Raw genomic sequence first — 15,925 nt, 5'->3', positions numbered from 1 at the left:
TATCATCTGTACGCAGTGGTGTCATCGGTGTCATCGATGTGTATGTCCCTCCCTCCCCCCACCAATGGAGGGATGTCCTACTCTGACCAAACACTGAGTGGTGGTACTGTGGCCACCTACACCTGTGACACTGGCTATACACTCTCAATGGAGGCAGCACCAGGGCTTGTAAGAGTGATGGATTGTGGAGTGGGTCAGCTCCATCTTGTCAGCGTAAGTGGAATGGACTTTGTACTGTTTGTTTGTTGAGTGTATCGTCTCCTATACAGCTGACTGCCCTGACTTATCCTCACTGACCAATGGGATGATTATGTACAGTGCTGGATCCCCTGGCAACAGACCTTTCTCCTCTATTGCTACCTACTCTTGCAACACTGGCTACACTCTCACTGGAGGGGACACTACCAGGACCTGTGTGAGTGGAGGGATCTGGACTGGGTCAGCTCCAACTTGTCAATGTGAGTTCCACTATATAATAATTATCGTAACAGTTGATGTTGATATAATTATGTGAACACAGCCACCTGTTCTGACCTCACTGTACCAGCCAATGGAGTAATCAGCTACAATATGGGGACTGCTAGTCTGAGACCAGTGAACACTGTGGCCACCTACACCTGTACCACTGGCTACATTCTCACTGGAGGCAGCACCAGGACTTGTGAGAGTGATGGAATGTGGAGTGGGTCAGCTCTAACTTGTCAAAGTGAGTGGAATGGACTTTGTATACTAGTACTGTTTGTGTTCGTCGAGTACAGTTACGTAAATACTAAGTATCCTTGGTTACAGTTTCCTGTGGCCCTCCTCCCTCTATTACCAACGGATATCCCGGACAACCAACCAGCACAATAATCGAAGGAGAGGTGACCTACACCTGTGATACTGGATACCTTTTGATTGGCTCTGAAACCATCACATGTTTGAGTGCTGGAAACTGGAGTAGCTCACCATCCTGTCAGAGTAAGTGGCAGTTTCTGCATGCATTGTATTTTATGACCCCCATGCGTAGCCCCTCCTGTGTACTTGTCCCTCTCCTCCACCAAGTACTTGTCTGGGCTCTCTGAGATCCTCCTGTCCTCTGTGGGAGAGGGGAGTGGCCTCGTCTGTCATACTGACCTTGCTGGCTGCTGTGAGGGGAACACTGGAGATTGGTACTATCCTAACGGCTCTGTTGTTATGGAGGATGGAGCGTTGTATGTTAGCAGAGGTCAGATGAGTGTCAGTCTGATGGTGAGTGGAACTGCTACTGCTCCTGGTGGTGTCTACTGCTGTGTGGTGCCTACCAGTGGAGGGATGAGCACAGCATGTATTGTGTTAGGTTGGTACTCTAACATCTTGTGGGGGTTGTCTCATACAATCCATTACAGCCTCTACTGATGAGAGCTCTCCCTGTCAGTGTGACAACACTGGTGCTGTGGTGGGAGGAGTGGTGGCCCTGGTAGCAGTGATGGCTATAGTAACTGGTGTAGTGATAGTGACTTACCTAGTGCTCCGGTACAAGAGAGGAGGGAAAATGTGAGTTAGTTTAAAGTGGTTTGTGTTGAGTTTGTTAGCGTAAACAAAGACTAAACAACAATTGTATATTGTCATATAGACTACAAAGCTTCATACATATGGACTAATCTATTGTCATAATTACTACTACATAAATACTATAAGTATTGTCATTCCACACACAGGACTGTTACTCAAGATATCGCCCTTACTGACCAGGGTCAAAGTGCAGCCGCTACCTACGAGACCGTCCCTGTCACTTATGAGGAGATCTCACCCTCCGGAGAGGTCAAAGGTGACTACAGCTACACACAAAACGATGCCTACTCGACTGTGAGTGGGCGACTGTGAGTGGGCGTGAGGCTCCAACTGCTGGAGTAATTATACGACAACTGAACTGAACTATCACATATCACATTATGACTTCATGTTTACTTAGTGTTTAGTTGATGCAGATGTTGTAGATGTGAAATAATTTCACTAGTTTGTGTACTACTTCTACTGTACGAGCTTTTCTCCCTTGTCATAATGACTCATGCAGTAACAGGCACGTTGTGCGTACTTCATCAGGCCCTCCCCCTCTGGCTTAGTACAAGTTATTTCATTTAACAGAAAAGCTACTGTGCCAGGCCATTTGTTCTATTGTAATGCATGCCTATTTTTTTATTATTAATCATCATGATAATTATCATGTGTATATTAGCAACTAGCTTCATAGTTAGACCTGTGGGAGCAGCCCAGCATGGGGTAAAGATCATTAATGAAACAACTTCCAAACAAATACTTATAGCATATTGTCAGTATAGGATTATATAGTTATTATATAGCTAATTAGAGTTGGAGCAAGACTCAAGGTGTTGTGCTTCTGCTGCTTTTTGCTGTGTGCTGTGTCCACCTGCTGGGGACAGCAAGGTGATGATAATGATTGCTATAATATAAATATGTACAATATATTCCTTGCATGTAGTGGTCTGCTTGTCCCTCCCTCCCCCCACCAATAGAGGGGTCTCCTACTCTGGCCCATCACTAAGTGATGGTATTGTGGCCACCTACACCTGTACCACTGGCTACACTCTCAATGGAGGCACTACCACTAGGACTTGTGGGAGTGATGGAGTGTGGAGTGGGTTTGCTCCAAATTGTCAGCGTAAGTATGAACTTTGTACTTTGTTTGTTGAGTGTATCGTCTCCTATACAGCTAACTGCCCTGACTTACCCTCACTGACGAATGGGATGATCATGTACGGTGGTGGATCCACTGACAACAGACCTTTCGGCTCTAGTGCTGCGCACTCCTGCAACACTGGCTACACTCTCACTGGAGGAAACACTACCAGGGTCTGTGTGGCTAAAGGGAGCTGGAGTGGGTCACCTCCAATCTGTCAATGTGAGTTCCACTATACTGATAATATCGTAACACTTTGGTTGATATAATTATGTGAACACAGTCACCTGTTCTGACCTCACTGTACCAGCCAATGGAGTGATCAGCTACACTATGGTGAGTCCAAGACCAGTGGACACTGTAGCCACCTACACCTGTGACACTGGATTCATTCTTATTGGCTCTGAAACCATCACATATTTGAGTACTGGAAACTGGAGCAGCTCACCATCCTCCTGTCAAAGTAAGTATACAGCAGTTCAAGTTTTGCATTTATTGTATTTTACATGACCCCCCCCCTAGTCCCTCCCCCTGTGTACTTGTCCCTCTTCTCCACCAACTACTTGTCTGGGCTCTCTGAGATCCCCCTGTTCTCCGTGAGAGGGGAGTGGCCTCGTCTGTCATACTGACCTTGCTGGCTGCTATGAGGGGAACACGGGAGATTGGTACTATCCAAACGGCTTTGTTGTTATGGAGAATGGAGCATTGTATGTTAGCAGAGGTCAGATGAGTGTCAGTCTGATGATGAGTGGAACAGCTGCTGCTCCTGGTGGTGTCTACTGCTGTGTGGTGCCTACCAGTGGAGGGATGAGCACAGCATGTATTGTGTTAGGTTGGTACTAACAGCTTATGGTTTGTCTCATGCATTCCATTACAGCTACTGATAAGAGTCCTCTCTATCAGTGCTCCAGCACTGTTCTTGTGGTGGGAGGAGTGGTGGGAGGAGTGTTGGCCCTGGTAATTGCAGTGATTGTAGTGATGGTGACCTACCTAGTGCACCGATATAAAAAAGGAGGGAAAATGTGAGTTTTGTTATCTGTTGAGTTTGTTTAGCGTAAACAAAAACTAAACAATTGTTATTGTCATAGTACAAATTAATTGTCATAACTAATACTATAACAATTGTTCTCTCCACACACAGGACTGTTACTCAAGATATCTCCCTTACTGACCAGGGTCAAAGTGCAGTCACTACCTACGAGACCGTCCCTGTAACTTATGAGGAGATCTCAGCCTCTGGAGAGGTCAAAGGCGACTACAGCTACACACAAAACAATGCCTACTCGACTATGAGTGGGCGGGAGGCTCCAGCTGCTGTATACGACAACTAAACTGAATTATCACATAATTGTATTTCAGATCGATAGAGCATGCAGTTATACATACTTCATCAGCCCCTCCCCCTCTCACAATGTTTTTCATTCAAAAACGCTGTCAAGTTGAACATGAGAAAAAATCCCACAAATAAGCACAACCACTAATATTAATGACGACATTGTGTAGCTACTATTCTGACTCTGAATGATGCTGTTCATTATGAGTCCAATTGTTGTGTATTCTCTGGACTTCATCTCTCACATGATCTCGTTGCTGTGGTAGTATTGTCTCTGCTAGTGAGCTCAGAGCAATCAGTCGATCATGGTCTCTTGTAGCATCACAGATCTGTGTAGGTGTGTGTGTGTGTGTGTGTGTGTGTGTGTGTGTGTGTGTGTGTGTGTGTGTGGTGGGGGAGTGTGTGTGGGTGTGGGTGAGGTGGGGTTAGTATTTTGGTCAAATGTGCAGTGGTTGATTACGGAGGAGGTCCGACATGCGTGCACGAATCACTGCAAGTGCTAGTGCATTTGGCCTGGACATATCACTTGTAGTGATTCGTGCACGCATGTCGGACCTCCTCTGGGTTGACTAGATTATAGGTCACAATTATTAACTACTTAATTTTTAATAGTAATTAGCGCCAAAAAACACAATATCTTTTAGGGATCTTGCAAGTAAACAGATGCCCTACCTTAAAGAGGGCATCAAAGGTGTCCATGTCAGGTGATAGTTGGCACTGCTCGAACAGCCCCAGGAACAGGAAACCTCTCTCCCACTCCCCACACACCTCACAGCAGCGGATCAGCGTGTTCATTAACTCTACATCTGGCTTCACTCTAGAGTTGAGCATTCTCCACCAGTCCACTGCTGCCGAGTGGGCAGCTGTGCTGTTGGTCTGTGCAGCACTGGCTATGATCTTGTACATGTGCAGGTTAGGCTCCACTCCGCATGTCATAGGTAATGAACAGGGGTCCCCCCACTGGGCCTAGTGTTGCTAGGGAACTGATGATAGGGTACCAGTGACTGGTCTCTGTGAGTAGCCCCTGGTTGGACATTGTCTGTGTGTGTGTGTGTGTGTGTGTGTGTGTGTGTGTGTGTGTGTGTGTAGGGGGGGGGGGTAATGAAATTGAAACACATCACTTGAAACGTATCTAAAATTTAACATTGGATCAACGATACTAAAGTTATGGCAGCTGAAAGATGCTCAACTACCCCCCCCCCCCCTTCGTTTAATCTCAGAATAGTACGATTTTTGGCGACTCTTTCAGCTGCCATAACTTGAGTATCGTGGATACAATTTAAAAGATTTTCCGATTGTTTGGAAGCTTAGAAAGATACATTTCAAATGTGTCATCAAAGTTTCCAATTTAGCGATAAAACATTTTGCCAATTTGGCCACACCATGAATAATAGCCCATGGTCCAAGGCCGAAAAATTACAAATTACAGCCCCAACGAACTGAAACACATCATTTGAAAGGTCTTTTTCTAAGCTTTCAGAAAATCATAACATTTTTGACATTGGATCAACGGTACTAAAGTTATAGCTGTTGAAAGATGCCCAACTATCCCCTCCTCGTATATAATTATACCAACCATGCACTATACAATTATAGCTCACATTCTTGATGGTCCTGATGTAGCTGAATGAGTGTGTGAGTTGCTTGGGGTCCCCTCCACACACAAGCTCCACCCCCAACAGCCGCACATAGTCCTCCAGTGTCAGTCGAATATCATAGCGGGCACGGAAATTACGACGAATTAAACCCAACACCTGAGAAAAGAATCTGTAACAGCATAGCATTGAAAATGGGAACTTATGGCCCATTACAAATTAGATTATTATTATAATTATAGAAAGAGTGCTTTAGAAAATCAGAAAATCGTTGAATTTGGGTTATCAGAAGTAATATTACAGAGCCGACTGTATAGCCTCGGGGTATTGTATGGCTTACCCTGTTAGCTTGTTGAGGGGTGATTGGGCCGCAGTGTCCCGCCCACTCGACAAAGGCCTCGGAGGTCAAAGGTGAACCACACTGGAACAGAGACTTGATGGCACGATCAGCGGTGTCTAGAGACCCCTCATCAAAACACAGCCTCAGTAACAATGTCTGAGGGGGATAAAATAATTAGCAATAAAAAGAATTTCCATAATTTTAGTGCATTAAAATTGAAATTGGCCTCTCTAAATGAGGAACAAATTAACAGTGTTTGTAGTGGTAGCTATGGTAACGTACTGCGTATGTGTGCTGGTCGGGATACACACTTTGTTGATGAAGGAATGAGGGGAAATCATAACTCAAGAACTGCTCTTCAGCTTCACTGTGTTCTGATGCAGTGTCCCTCAGAGCTAGGGCTTGAAGGTGGAGACAAGCATTGGCAGCTCTGAGCAGGTAAGAGCTCCTGTCCTCTTCAGCAGCTGACACTGATGTCTGGAGGAACTGGACAGAGAGATCCTATAGTGGAAATGTTAGCTTTTATAGGGGGACTGTATTAACGTACCTTAAGAGTGAAGGTTTGCTCCCAGAGTGTGTGGAACAGAGCAGCAGCTGATCCCACATCCTCCCCTCTCCTGGTGGCCTCTAGTAACAGACACAGTGTCCGTGGGCTAGCAATACACCTGTAACAGGAACACAGGCAGAGGCAGTACAGGACACAGTACACTGTAGTTAGTACATACTCTAAGTTGCTGAAGATTACACTAGTATCAGTGGCCCTCACTTGAGACTAGAGAGATGCTCCATTGCTCTGTGGTGGAGGCCAGCCAGTGACAAGCCATTAACAAAGGCCACTTGCAACGAATCACTCTCAACACCAACAGACTGTATAATAGAATATAAATAAGTGAATTATTTTTCCTGATTTTCCAGACCACCTCCTCCAAGAGTTGTTGCATTTCCTCCACTTGTCCGAGGGAACCAAGACACTCCAGCTGTACACACAGGAGGGGGTGGGAGGGGTCAGGGGTCAGCGAGCACACCTCCAGAGCCAGTGCAGGATGCTTGTTATCTAGTAACTGTTTAGCTACTACTGGTAGGAAGCACGTACCAGTCTGTGTGTGTGGGTGGTTAGTGTAGGTACAGGATGAGTGTGGTGGGTGGTTAGAGTAGGTACAGGATGAGTGTGAGGGGTGTGGTGGGTGGTTAGAGTAGGTACAGGATGAGTGTGAGTGTGTGGTGGGTGGTTAGAGTAGGTACAGGATGAGTGTGAGGGGTGTGGTGGGTGGTTAGAGTAGGTACAAGATGAGTGTGAGGGGTGTGGTGGGTGGTTAGAGTAGGTACAAGATGAGTGTGAGGGGTGTGGTGGGTGGTACAAGATGAGTGTGAGTGTGTGGTGGGTGGTTAGTGTGTGTACCTGCAGCCACTCCCCCCTCATGACCTCCACAGCCTCCCCAGCCTTGTCATCAGCAATGAGGGTGGTCACTAAGTGGAGACAACATCTGTGCAGGGGGGCATCAGAGTTAAGCAACCAACATTGTGTGTAATTATGCCAATTAAAGTAAGCTATCAAACATGCTTATTTTGAAAGGGCTACAAATGCATCCATTACAGCGGATGTCAGGTTGGTTGCTATGGTAGTAATACCTGTCCTCCATTGCCAGCCCCTGTGACTTCATGTCCTCCCTCAGGGCCAGTGCAGCCTCCGAGCTACCCAACCTCTCACACATTGCCATGACAATGGTGTAACTGTCCGTGTCCATGCTACCACTCATCTTAGACTCTTCCCACAAATCCAGCGCTCTATCATATTGTCCAGAACTGGTGGCAAGAAGTTGAATATTGACGTATTGCATATAATAGAACAACATACTACAGAGCCTTACCTTACTAGCTCTCTTAGTTCCCTGTACTGACTAGTGGAGGTGCCTGTGTGTGTGTGTGTGTGTGTGTGTGTGTGTGTGTGTGTGTGTGTGTGTGTGTGAGTGTGTGTGAGTGCGTGTTTGTGTGTGTGTGTGTGTGTGTGTGTGTGTGTGTGCGCGTGTGGGTGTGTATGTGTGTGTGTGTGTGTGTGTATGTGTGTGTGCGCGTGTGGGTGTGTATGTGTGTGTGTGTGTGTGTGTGTGTGTGTGTGTGAGGGGATGGGTCTCATTCTACGGACCACCGTACTATTCTCACAATGTCTCACCAGTAGCGGAGTGTTGGGACCATTGTCTGATGAGGGATAGTAGGGTGGTGGGCTGAGGACATTGCCATGGAGACCCCACCTGGAGGACAGCGGGTGAAGGACAGTGATGGTGTCTGAGGAGAGGGAGTGTGAACCAAGGTCTTGCTGCTCTGTGCCAGGCCATGTGGGTGGGTAAAGATCATTAATGGAAGATAACTGTTTTGGGTGTGTGTCATGCAAGCCAAGATGCAAACAATGGAGACTCAAGGTTTTCAGCTTCTGCTGCTTTCTCTGTGTTTTGTGTCCACATGCTGGGGACAGCAAGGTAATCCTGTGATCTAGATCTAGCTTTTTTTGGTCAGATTGTCGAATAGATATGTTGGAGTTAGTGCAGCATGTTTTGGTAAGTTTGCAGTTAGAATGTGTTATAGTGATCCTATTGGTAGAGTATAGGTACTGACCTGATAACCGTATCCAATATTACCTTCTCACAGTATTATGCCTCTCCCTCCCTCCCTACACCAATGGAGTGATCTCCTACTCTGACTCACCACTGGGTGAGAACACTGTGGCCACCTACACCTGTGACACTGGCTACACTCTCAATGGAGGCAGCACCAGGACTTGTGGGAGTGATGGAGTGTGGGGTGGATCACCTCCAGTGTGTCAGCGTAAGTGGAATAAACTTTGCACTGTTTGTCTGTTGAGTGTATCGTCTCCCACACAGCTGACTGCCCTGACTTGCCCTCACTGACCAATGGGATGATTATGTACAGTGCTGGATCCCATAACAACAGACCTTTCTTCTCTCATGCTGTGCACTCCTGTAACACTAGTTACACTCTCACTGGAGGTACTTTCACTGTACGTACCACCAGGTTCTGTATGAGTGGTGGGATCTGGGATGGGTCACCTCCAACTTGTCAAGGTGAGCTCTGTATCTCTTGTACAGTTCGTACCAGAATGGGCATATCTGGGGTAGTTCAGACCTATACAGTGTGTCAGCGTAAGTAGAAAAATTGAAAATGCATGTTCTATTTCAGGAGCTTGTTCTGATTTACCACCACTAATGAATGGAGGCATTACCTATACTTTTGGATCTGATAACAGCAGACCTATTTATACCATTGCTACCTTCACTTGTGACAATGGCTACACTCTCACTGGAGGGAGTTTCAGAGCTTGTCAGAATGATGAGACCTGGAGTGGAACAGCTCCAACCTGTCAATGTAAGCTAGTACAATGAACTCTAACAGACTTACAATCCCCCACCCCCACAGTACCTCCTGTCTACGTCTCCATAGGAACCACCAACTATGCTGTTATGAACTCACAGGTTGCCATAGACACCATCGGAGATACCACTGAGACAGCATTGACTTGCAGAACTGACTCAACTATTTGCTGTACAGGACAAGATAATCCCAATATATAGTGGCGATGGATTAGGAGATTGGCTACTACCAAATGGAACAGCTGTCACTAGGAGTCCGGACATTACTGATTCAGACACTGATCTACTGTACAGTGTTGGAGATACAGGTGCACTCAGACTCCTTCATTGAGGGTCTGTGTCAGGCCTCGAGCTCACTGGCTCCTACTGCTGTGTGATTCCTGATAATACTGGAGTAGATGTGACATTCTGTGTGGAGTTAGGTAAGTGGGTCTGTGCATCCATCACTTTATTATATGCTGTGTTTCAGTGACTGAAGTCATCACTACCTCTCCTCCAAGTGAGTTAATTGTCTCCTTTATTGACCATGTACTAGCAACCTCCCCACAGCTAGCACTGACAACACAGGAGGTGTGGTGGCAGGTATAGTCATTGTGTTACTCATTCTAACCGCTGTCATTGTGGTGGGTATCATTGTCGGGGTCTACTTCTGGAGGTAAGACAAGCAGAAATGATTATCAATGTGTGCATGTACAAATGTATTGCTCAGGTACAACAGAGGAGGCCTATAGGAGAAATGTGAGTTTGTTATGCCTCGGTGCGCATGCGCAAGCGAGGTATACGGTAGTGTGTTTGTGGATTATATATAGCCCATGGTCCGAGGCCGTAAAATGACAAATTAGGGCCCCAATGAAATTTTGGATTAAAACACATCGTTTGAAAGGTAATTTTCTAAGCTTTCAGAAAATTATAAAAATGTTGACATCGGATCAACTTTACTGAAGTTATGGCTGTTAAAAGACACCCCCCCCTCCGTTAATTAATGATTTTGGGAATCTTTCAGCTGCCATAACTTGAATTCTGTGGATCGAAAATAAAAAAATGTTATGTTTTTCTGAAAGCTTAAAAAGAGACCTTTCAAATGACAAAGTTGATATTCGAGAGATAAAAGTATTTAACAATTTGGAATTGAACCCACTCACGGGAACGCAAAACTATTGCTGAACCCACTCATGGGAACGCAAACTATTGCTGGTGAATTGAACCCACTCACGGGAACGCAAAACTATTTCATTATACTGGCTATTGAAAGACACCCCCCCCTCCGTAAATTAATGATTTGGGAATCTTTCACCTGCCATAACTGTGGATCGAAAATAAAAAAATGTTTTTTTTTCTGAAAGAAATCTTTCAAATGGTACCATCAAAGTTGATATTTGAGAGATAAAAGTATTTGGAATTGAACCCACTCACGGGAACGCAAAACTATTTCATTATACTGAAGTTATGGCTGTTGAAAGACACCCCCCCCCCCCCCCTCCGTTTAATTAATGATTTTGGGAATCTTTCAGCTGCCATAACTTGAATTCTGTGGATCGAAAATTAAAAATATTTAAGTTTTTCTGAAAGCTTAGAAAAAGACCTTTCAAATGGTATCATCAAAGTTGATATTCGAGAGATAAAAGTATTTGCCAATTTGGAATTGAAAGATCCCGTGAGTGGGTTCAATTCACTAGCAATAGTTTTGCATTCCCGTGAGTGGTCACCAGCAATAGTTTTGCGTTCCCGTGAGTGGGTTCAATTCACCAGCAATAGTTTTACGTTCCCGTGAGTGGGTTCAATTCACCAGCAATAGTTTTACGTTAACAAAAACTAAAAATACATCAGATGTAGTTTGGTGGTTACATGGGACGATTCTCCTTTCATAGATACATGCACCAATCTACTTCACAAAAATACGGTGAGGAAAGCAAATGCACTGACATTTCCATTTTGACAGCATCAAAACAATTTTTGGTTGTAGTTGTAAAAATACACCAGGCTTTGACAACTAAATACAATATTATTGGTTCAATTCTGCTCTAAATTACTTACCTTGAAGTGTAAAATTGCAGCACAAAATTCCTTTATCTATGCTTCAGCAATAGTTTTGAAATTTAACTTTGAAGTGTGCTTTGTTTAGAGTGGAAATATTGCATGCAAGCGCATAGTTGTGGTGAGAGTTTACGGCTGCTATTGTGCAAGAAAGAAAAGGTATTTCAACGCGAAATTTTGGCTGCCTGCTTTATTTTAGTTGCTTTGTATGCACAATCACTCAAAATACCATTTTGTAAAGATTGGCCTGGAATCGAGGCTAGCCAAGATGCAAACAATGGAGACTCAAGGTTTTCAGCTTCTGCTGCTTTTGCTGTGTGTTGTGCCCACCTGCTGGGGACAGCAAGGTAACACTAGTAGTGGAGTATGAGCTATGAACTTGGTTGCATAGCTATATTAGTAAACCTTGCATCACTGAACAGTGTACCTGACTCTGGGATCTGGTCCTAGCATCACTACTGACAATACTGAGATCCTCATCACTGCCATTGGAGAGAATGCTACTGGTGGTCTCCCTTCTCTCACCTGTCACACTGACCTCATTACCTGCTGTAGAAGTAGTGACAACAATGGTAATGGAGCACTGGGACAGTGGACGTTTCCTGATGGGAGTGTGATACTGCAAAATGGTGCCTCAGCGACTGCTGGACAACAGTTCTACATTGTAAGGGGGGAACCTCAGGTCATCAGACTGGCTCGTAGAGAGACTACCAACCCCGTCACTCCAACCGGGTCCTACTGTTGTACTGTACCAACTACTGGAGGAGATATGACCCTCTGTGCTAACCTGGGTGAGTGGATTGTACAATGATTACCTTATCCAATATTGTCTGTACGCAGTGGTATCACCAGTGTGTCTGTCCCTCCCTACACTCACCAATGGAGTCATCTCCTATTCTGACGAATCACGTAGTGATGACACTGTGGCCACTCACACCTGTAACACTGGCTACACTCTCAGTGGAGGCACCACCAGGACTTGTGGGAGTGGAGTGTGGAGTGGGTCACCTCCAACTTGTCAGTGTAAGTAAATTAATGGACTTTGTACTGTTTGTTTGTTGAGTGTATCATCTCCCATACAGCTGACTGCCCTGACTTACCCTCACTGACAAATGGGATGATTGTGTACAATGCTGGATCCACTGACAACAGACCTCTCGGCTCTAGTGCCATGCACTCTTGCAACTCTGGCTACACTCTCACTGGAGGCAGTACCAGGATCTGTGTGAGTGGAGGGATCTGGAATGGGTCACCTCCAACATGTCAATGTGAGTTCCACTATATAATATCGTAACAGTTGTTGTTGATATAATTATGTGAACACAGCCACCTGTTCTGACCTCACTGTACCAGCCAATGGAGTGATCGGCTACAATATGGGGACTGCTAGTCTGAGACCAGTGGATACTGTGGCCACCTACACCTGTACCACTGGCTACACTCTCAATGGAGGTACTACCACCATGACTTGTGGGAGTGATGGAGTGTGGAGTGGGTCAGCTCCAACTTGTCAAAGTGAGTGAAATGGACTTTGTACTATTGTTTGTTGAGTGTATTGTCTCCCATACAGCTAACTGCCCTGACCTACCCTCACTGACCAATGGGATGATTGTGTACAGTGATGGATCCCCTGACAACAGACCTTTCAGCTCTAGTGCTGTGCACTCCTGCAACCCTGGCTACACTCTCACTGGAGGGGACACTACCAGGGTCTGTATGAGTGGAGGCTGGAATGGGTCACCTCCAACATGTCAATGTGAGTTCCACTATATAATATCGTAACAGTTGTTGTTGATATAATTATGTGAACACAGCCACATGTTCTGACCTCACTGTACCAGCCAATGGAGTGATCGGCTACAATATGGGGACTGCTAGTCTGAGACCAGTGGATACTGTGGCCACCTACACCTGTACCACTGGCTACACTCTCAATGGAGGTACTACCACCAGGACTTGTGGGAGTGATGGAGTGTGGAGTGGGTCAGCTCCAACTTGTCAAAGTGAGTGAAATGGACTTTGTACTATTGTTTGTTGAGTGTATTGTCTCCCATACAGCTAACTGCCCTGACCTACCCTCACTGACCAATGGGATGATTGTGTACAGTGATGGATCCCCTGACAACAGACCTTTCAGCTCTAGTGCTGTGCACTCCTGCAACCCTGGCTACACTCTCACTGGAGGGGACACTACCAGGGTCTGTATGAGTGGAGGGATCTGGACTGGGTCACCTCCAACATGTCAATGTGAGTTCCACTATATAATATCGTAACAGTTGTTGTTGATATAATTATGTGAACACAGCCACCTGTTCTGACCTCACTGTACCAGCCAATGGAATGATCAGCTACAATATGGGGACTGCTAGTCTGAGACCAGTGGACACTATGGCCACCTTCACCTGTGACACTGGGTACACTCTCAATGGAGGCACCACCAGGACTTGTGGGAGTGATGGAGTGTGGAGTGGGTTTGCTCCAACTTGTCAAAGTGAGTGAAATGGACTTTGTACTATTGTTTGTTGAGTGTATTGTCTCCCATACAGCTAACTGCCCTGACCTACCCTCACTGACCAATGGGATGATTATGTACAGTGATGGAGGATCCACTAACAGCAGACCTCTCGGCTCTAGTGCCATGCACTCCTGCAACCCTGGCTACACTCTCACTGGAGGGAACACTACCAGGACCTGTGTGAGTGGAGGGATCTGGAATGGGTCACCTCCAACATGTCAATGTGAGTTCCACTATATAATATCGTAACAGTTGTTGTTGATATAATTATGTAAACACAGCCACCTGTTCTGACCTCACTGTACCAGCCAATGGAATGATCAGCTACAATATGGGGACTGCTAGTCTGAGACCAGTGGACACTGTGGCCACCTTCACCTGTGACACTGGGTACACTCTCAATGGAGGCACCACCAGGACTTGTGGGAGTGATGGAGTGTGGAGTGGGTTTGCTCCAACTTGTCTAAGTGAGTGAAATGGACTTTGTATACTGTTGGTGTTCGTTTAGTACAGTTACATAAATATCCTTGGTTATAGTTTCCTGTGGCCCTCCTTCCTCTATTACCAACGGATCTCCCGGACAACCAACCAGCACAATGATCGGAGGAGAGGCGATCTACACTTGTGGCACTGGATACATTCTGATTGGCTCTGAAACCATCACATGTTTGAGTACTGGCAACTGGAGCAGCTCACCGTCTTGTCAGAGTAAGTGGCCATTATTATTATTATTATGACTCCTAATCATCACGACCCCCCCTAGTTCCTCCCCCTGTGTACTTGTCCCTCTCCTCCACCAACTACTTATCTGGGCTCTCTGAGATCCCCTTGTCCTCCGTGGGAGAGGGGAGTGGCCTCGTCTGTCATACTGACCATGCTGGCTGCTGTGAGGGGAACACTGGAGATTGGTACTATCCTAACGGCTCTGTTGTTATGGAGGATGGAGCGTTGTATGTTAGCAGAGGTCAGATGAGCGTCAGTCTGATGATGAGTGGAACTGCTACTGCTCCTGGTGGTGTCTACTGTTGTGTGGTGCCCACCAGTGGAGGGATGAGCACAGCATGCATTGTGTTAGGTTGGTACTAACAGCTTGTGGGTTAATTGTCTCATGCATTCCATTACAGCCTCTACTGATGAGAGCTCTCTCTGTCAGAGTGACAACACTGTTGCTGTGGTGGGAGGAGCGGTGGCCCTGGTAGTGGTGGTGATTGCAGTAACTGCAGTGATAGTGACCTACCTAGTGCTCCGGTACAAGAGAGGAGGGAAAGTGTGAGTTAGTTTAAAGTGGTTTGTGATGGGTGTCATTAGTTAGGAAGTGTCTATACGTGACTTAGAAGCCCAAGGGCTGGTTGTGGACAGTGAGGGTTCTATACATGTACTAAGCCCTGAGGGCTTCTAAAATGTGGAAACTTCCTCTAGATTATAGTAACAGTGAGGCTCTAGTCAGTTTTATCTAGTTGACATGATCTCTTCTCATGCACAGGACTGTTACTCAAGATATCCCCCTTACTGACCAGGGTCAAAGTGCAGCTGCTATCTACGAGACCGTCCCTGCCACGTATGAGGATATCCCAGCCTCCAGAGAGGTCAAAGGTGACTACGGCTTCTCACAGAACAATGCCTACTCGATGTGAGTGGGCGTGAGGCTCCAGTTGCTGGAGGAATTACAATAACTGAACTTAGTAGAGTAGGTGGTTTTTTAGAGTTTGTGTTTTTTAGCTGATGCAAATGTGAACTAGTATTGTACGAGCTGTCATAATTAATGCTGAATGTTATATGACCTTATCGCCCACCCCTTCTGGCTTTTAGTATAAGTGTTAAAGCTATATTATAAAATGTTACGTCGTATGTCAGAGAGAACTTGGACCAGGAATGAACCACTAGTGGGTAAAGATTATTAATAGAACAATTCCAAACTCCGCTCTGTACGCTTGCAACATGACGGCATGCGAGTCTATGTGTTCTGTGCGCTGTGTCCACAATGCGTCAGTTCATGTTCAGTTTCTCTCCTTCTCATAATGTTTTTCACCTAGAAATTTTGTATAGATCAACAAGATGCTCTGGAG

At 45.7% G+C, this 15,925-nt stretch overlaps 4 protein-coding genes across 8 annotated transcripts in view; 3 read left to right on the top strand and 1 right to left on the bottom strand.

Moving 5' to 3' along the window:
- The window catches only part of LOC135334791 (CUB and sushi domain-containing protein 1-like), a 42,311-nt gene that overhangs the window by 13,706 nt on the left and 12,680 nt on the right, over nt 1-15,925 (top strand). Inside the window, exons 1-17 of one of the 4 annotated variants that reach the window (XM_064530117.1) lie at nt 9,513-9,732; nt 9,780-9,809; nt 9,860-9,965; nt 10,020-10,048; nt 11,586-11,691; nt 11,767-12,135; nt 12,185-12,367; nt 12,427-12,612; nt 12,671-12,859; nt 12,915-13,100; nt 13,159-13,347; nt 13,403-13,591; nt 13,650-13,835; nt 13,891-14,082; nt 14,141-14,326; nt 14,397-14,567; nt 14,623-14,934. In XM_064530117.1, the coding sequence (XP_064386187.1) occupies nt 11,613-11,691; nt 11,767-12,135; nt 12,185-12,367; nt 12,427-12,612; nt 12,671-12,859; nt 12,915-13,100; nt 13,159-13,347; nt 13,403-13,591; nt 13,650-13,835; nt 13,891-14,082; nt 14,141-14,326; nt 14,397-14,567; nt 14,623-14,934 (2,617 nt within the window). In that variant the 5' untranslated portion in view covers nt 9,513-9,732; nt 9,780-9,809; nt 9,860-9,965; nt 10,020-10,048; nt 11,586-11,612. Of the gene's footprint in view, nt 1-9,512; nt 9,733-9,779; nt 9,810-9,859; nt 9,966-10,019; nt 10,049-11,037; nt 11,692-11,766; nt 12,136-12,184; nt 12,368-12,426; nt 12,613-12,670; nt 12,860-12,914; nt 13,101-13,158; nt 13,348-13,402; nt 13,592-13,649; nt 13,836-13,890; nt 14,083-14,140; nt 14,327-14,396; nt 14,568-14,622; nt 14,935-14,983; nt 15,129-15,342; nt 15,659-15,925 lie in introns of those variants that run through there. The other 3 variants (XM_064530116.1, XM_064530115.1, XM_064530114.1) reach the window with 3 other exon arrangements.
- LOC135334817 (complement receptor type 1-like) overlaps nt 1-15,925 on the top strand; it is a 47,375-nt gene that overhangs the window by 21,625 nt on the left and 9,825 nt on the right. The window lies entirely within an intron of this gene.
- LOC135334854 (P-selectin-like) lies at nt 2,302-4,082 on the top strand. Its single transcript, XM_064530216.1, has 6 exons — nt 2,302-2,406; nt 2,462-2,641; nt 2,693-2,881; nt 2,943-3,122; nt 3,182-3,681; nt 3,801-4,082. The coding sequence occupies exons 3-5, from the start codon at nt 2,728-2,730 to the stop codon at nt 3,286-3,288; spliced, it is 441 nt and encodes a 146-aa protein (XP_064386286.1). The 5' UTR covers nt 2,302-2,406; nt 2,462-2,641; nt 2,693-2,727; the 3' UTR covers nt 3,289-3,681; nt 3,801-4,082.
- Nucleotides 4,080-8,303, bottom strand: LOC135334822 (uncharacterized). 2 transcript variants are annotated; one of them, XM_064530165.1, is made up of 12 exons: nt 8,098-8,303; nt 7,796-7,838; nt 7,557-7,730; nt 7,327-7,411; nt 6,845-7,024; nt 6,694-6,794; nt 6,475-6,592; nt 6,210-6,428; nt 5,928-6,083; nt 5,594-5,746; nt 4,665-5,031; nt 4,080-4,321 (listed from the first exon to the last, which is right to left on the bottom strand). In XM_064530165.1, the coding sequence occupies exons 1-11, from the start codon at nt 8,258-8,260 to the stop codon at nt 4,906-4,908; spliced, it is 1,518 nt and encodes a 505-aa protein (XP_064386235.1). In that variant the 5' UTR covers nt 8,261-8,303; the 3' UTR covers nt 4,080-4,321; nt 4,665-4,905. The 2 variants fall into 2 exon arrangements, with proteins under 2 accessions (XP_064386235.1, XP_064386236.1); XM_064530166.1 differs by having other exon boundaries at nt 6,848-7,024; nt 8,098-8,297.

This window comes from Halichondria panicea, chromosome 4 (assembly GCF_963675165.1).
Source record: "Halichondria panicea chromosome 4, odHalPani1.1, whole genome shotgun sequence".
Taxonomy (NCBI): Eukaryota; Metazoa; Porifera; class Demospongiae; order Suberitida; family Halichondriidae; genus Halichondria; species Halichondria panicea.
Note: the sequence above shows the minus strand (reverse complement) of the source record. Positions and strands in the feature narration are given on the sequence as shown.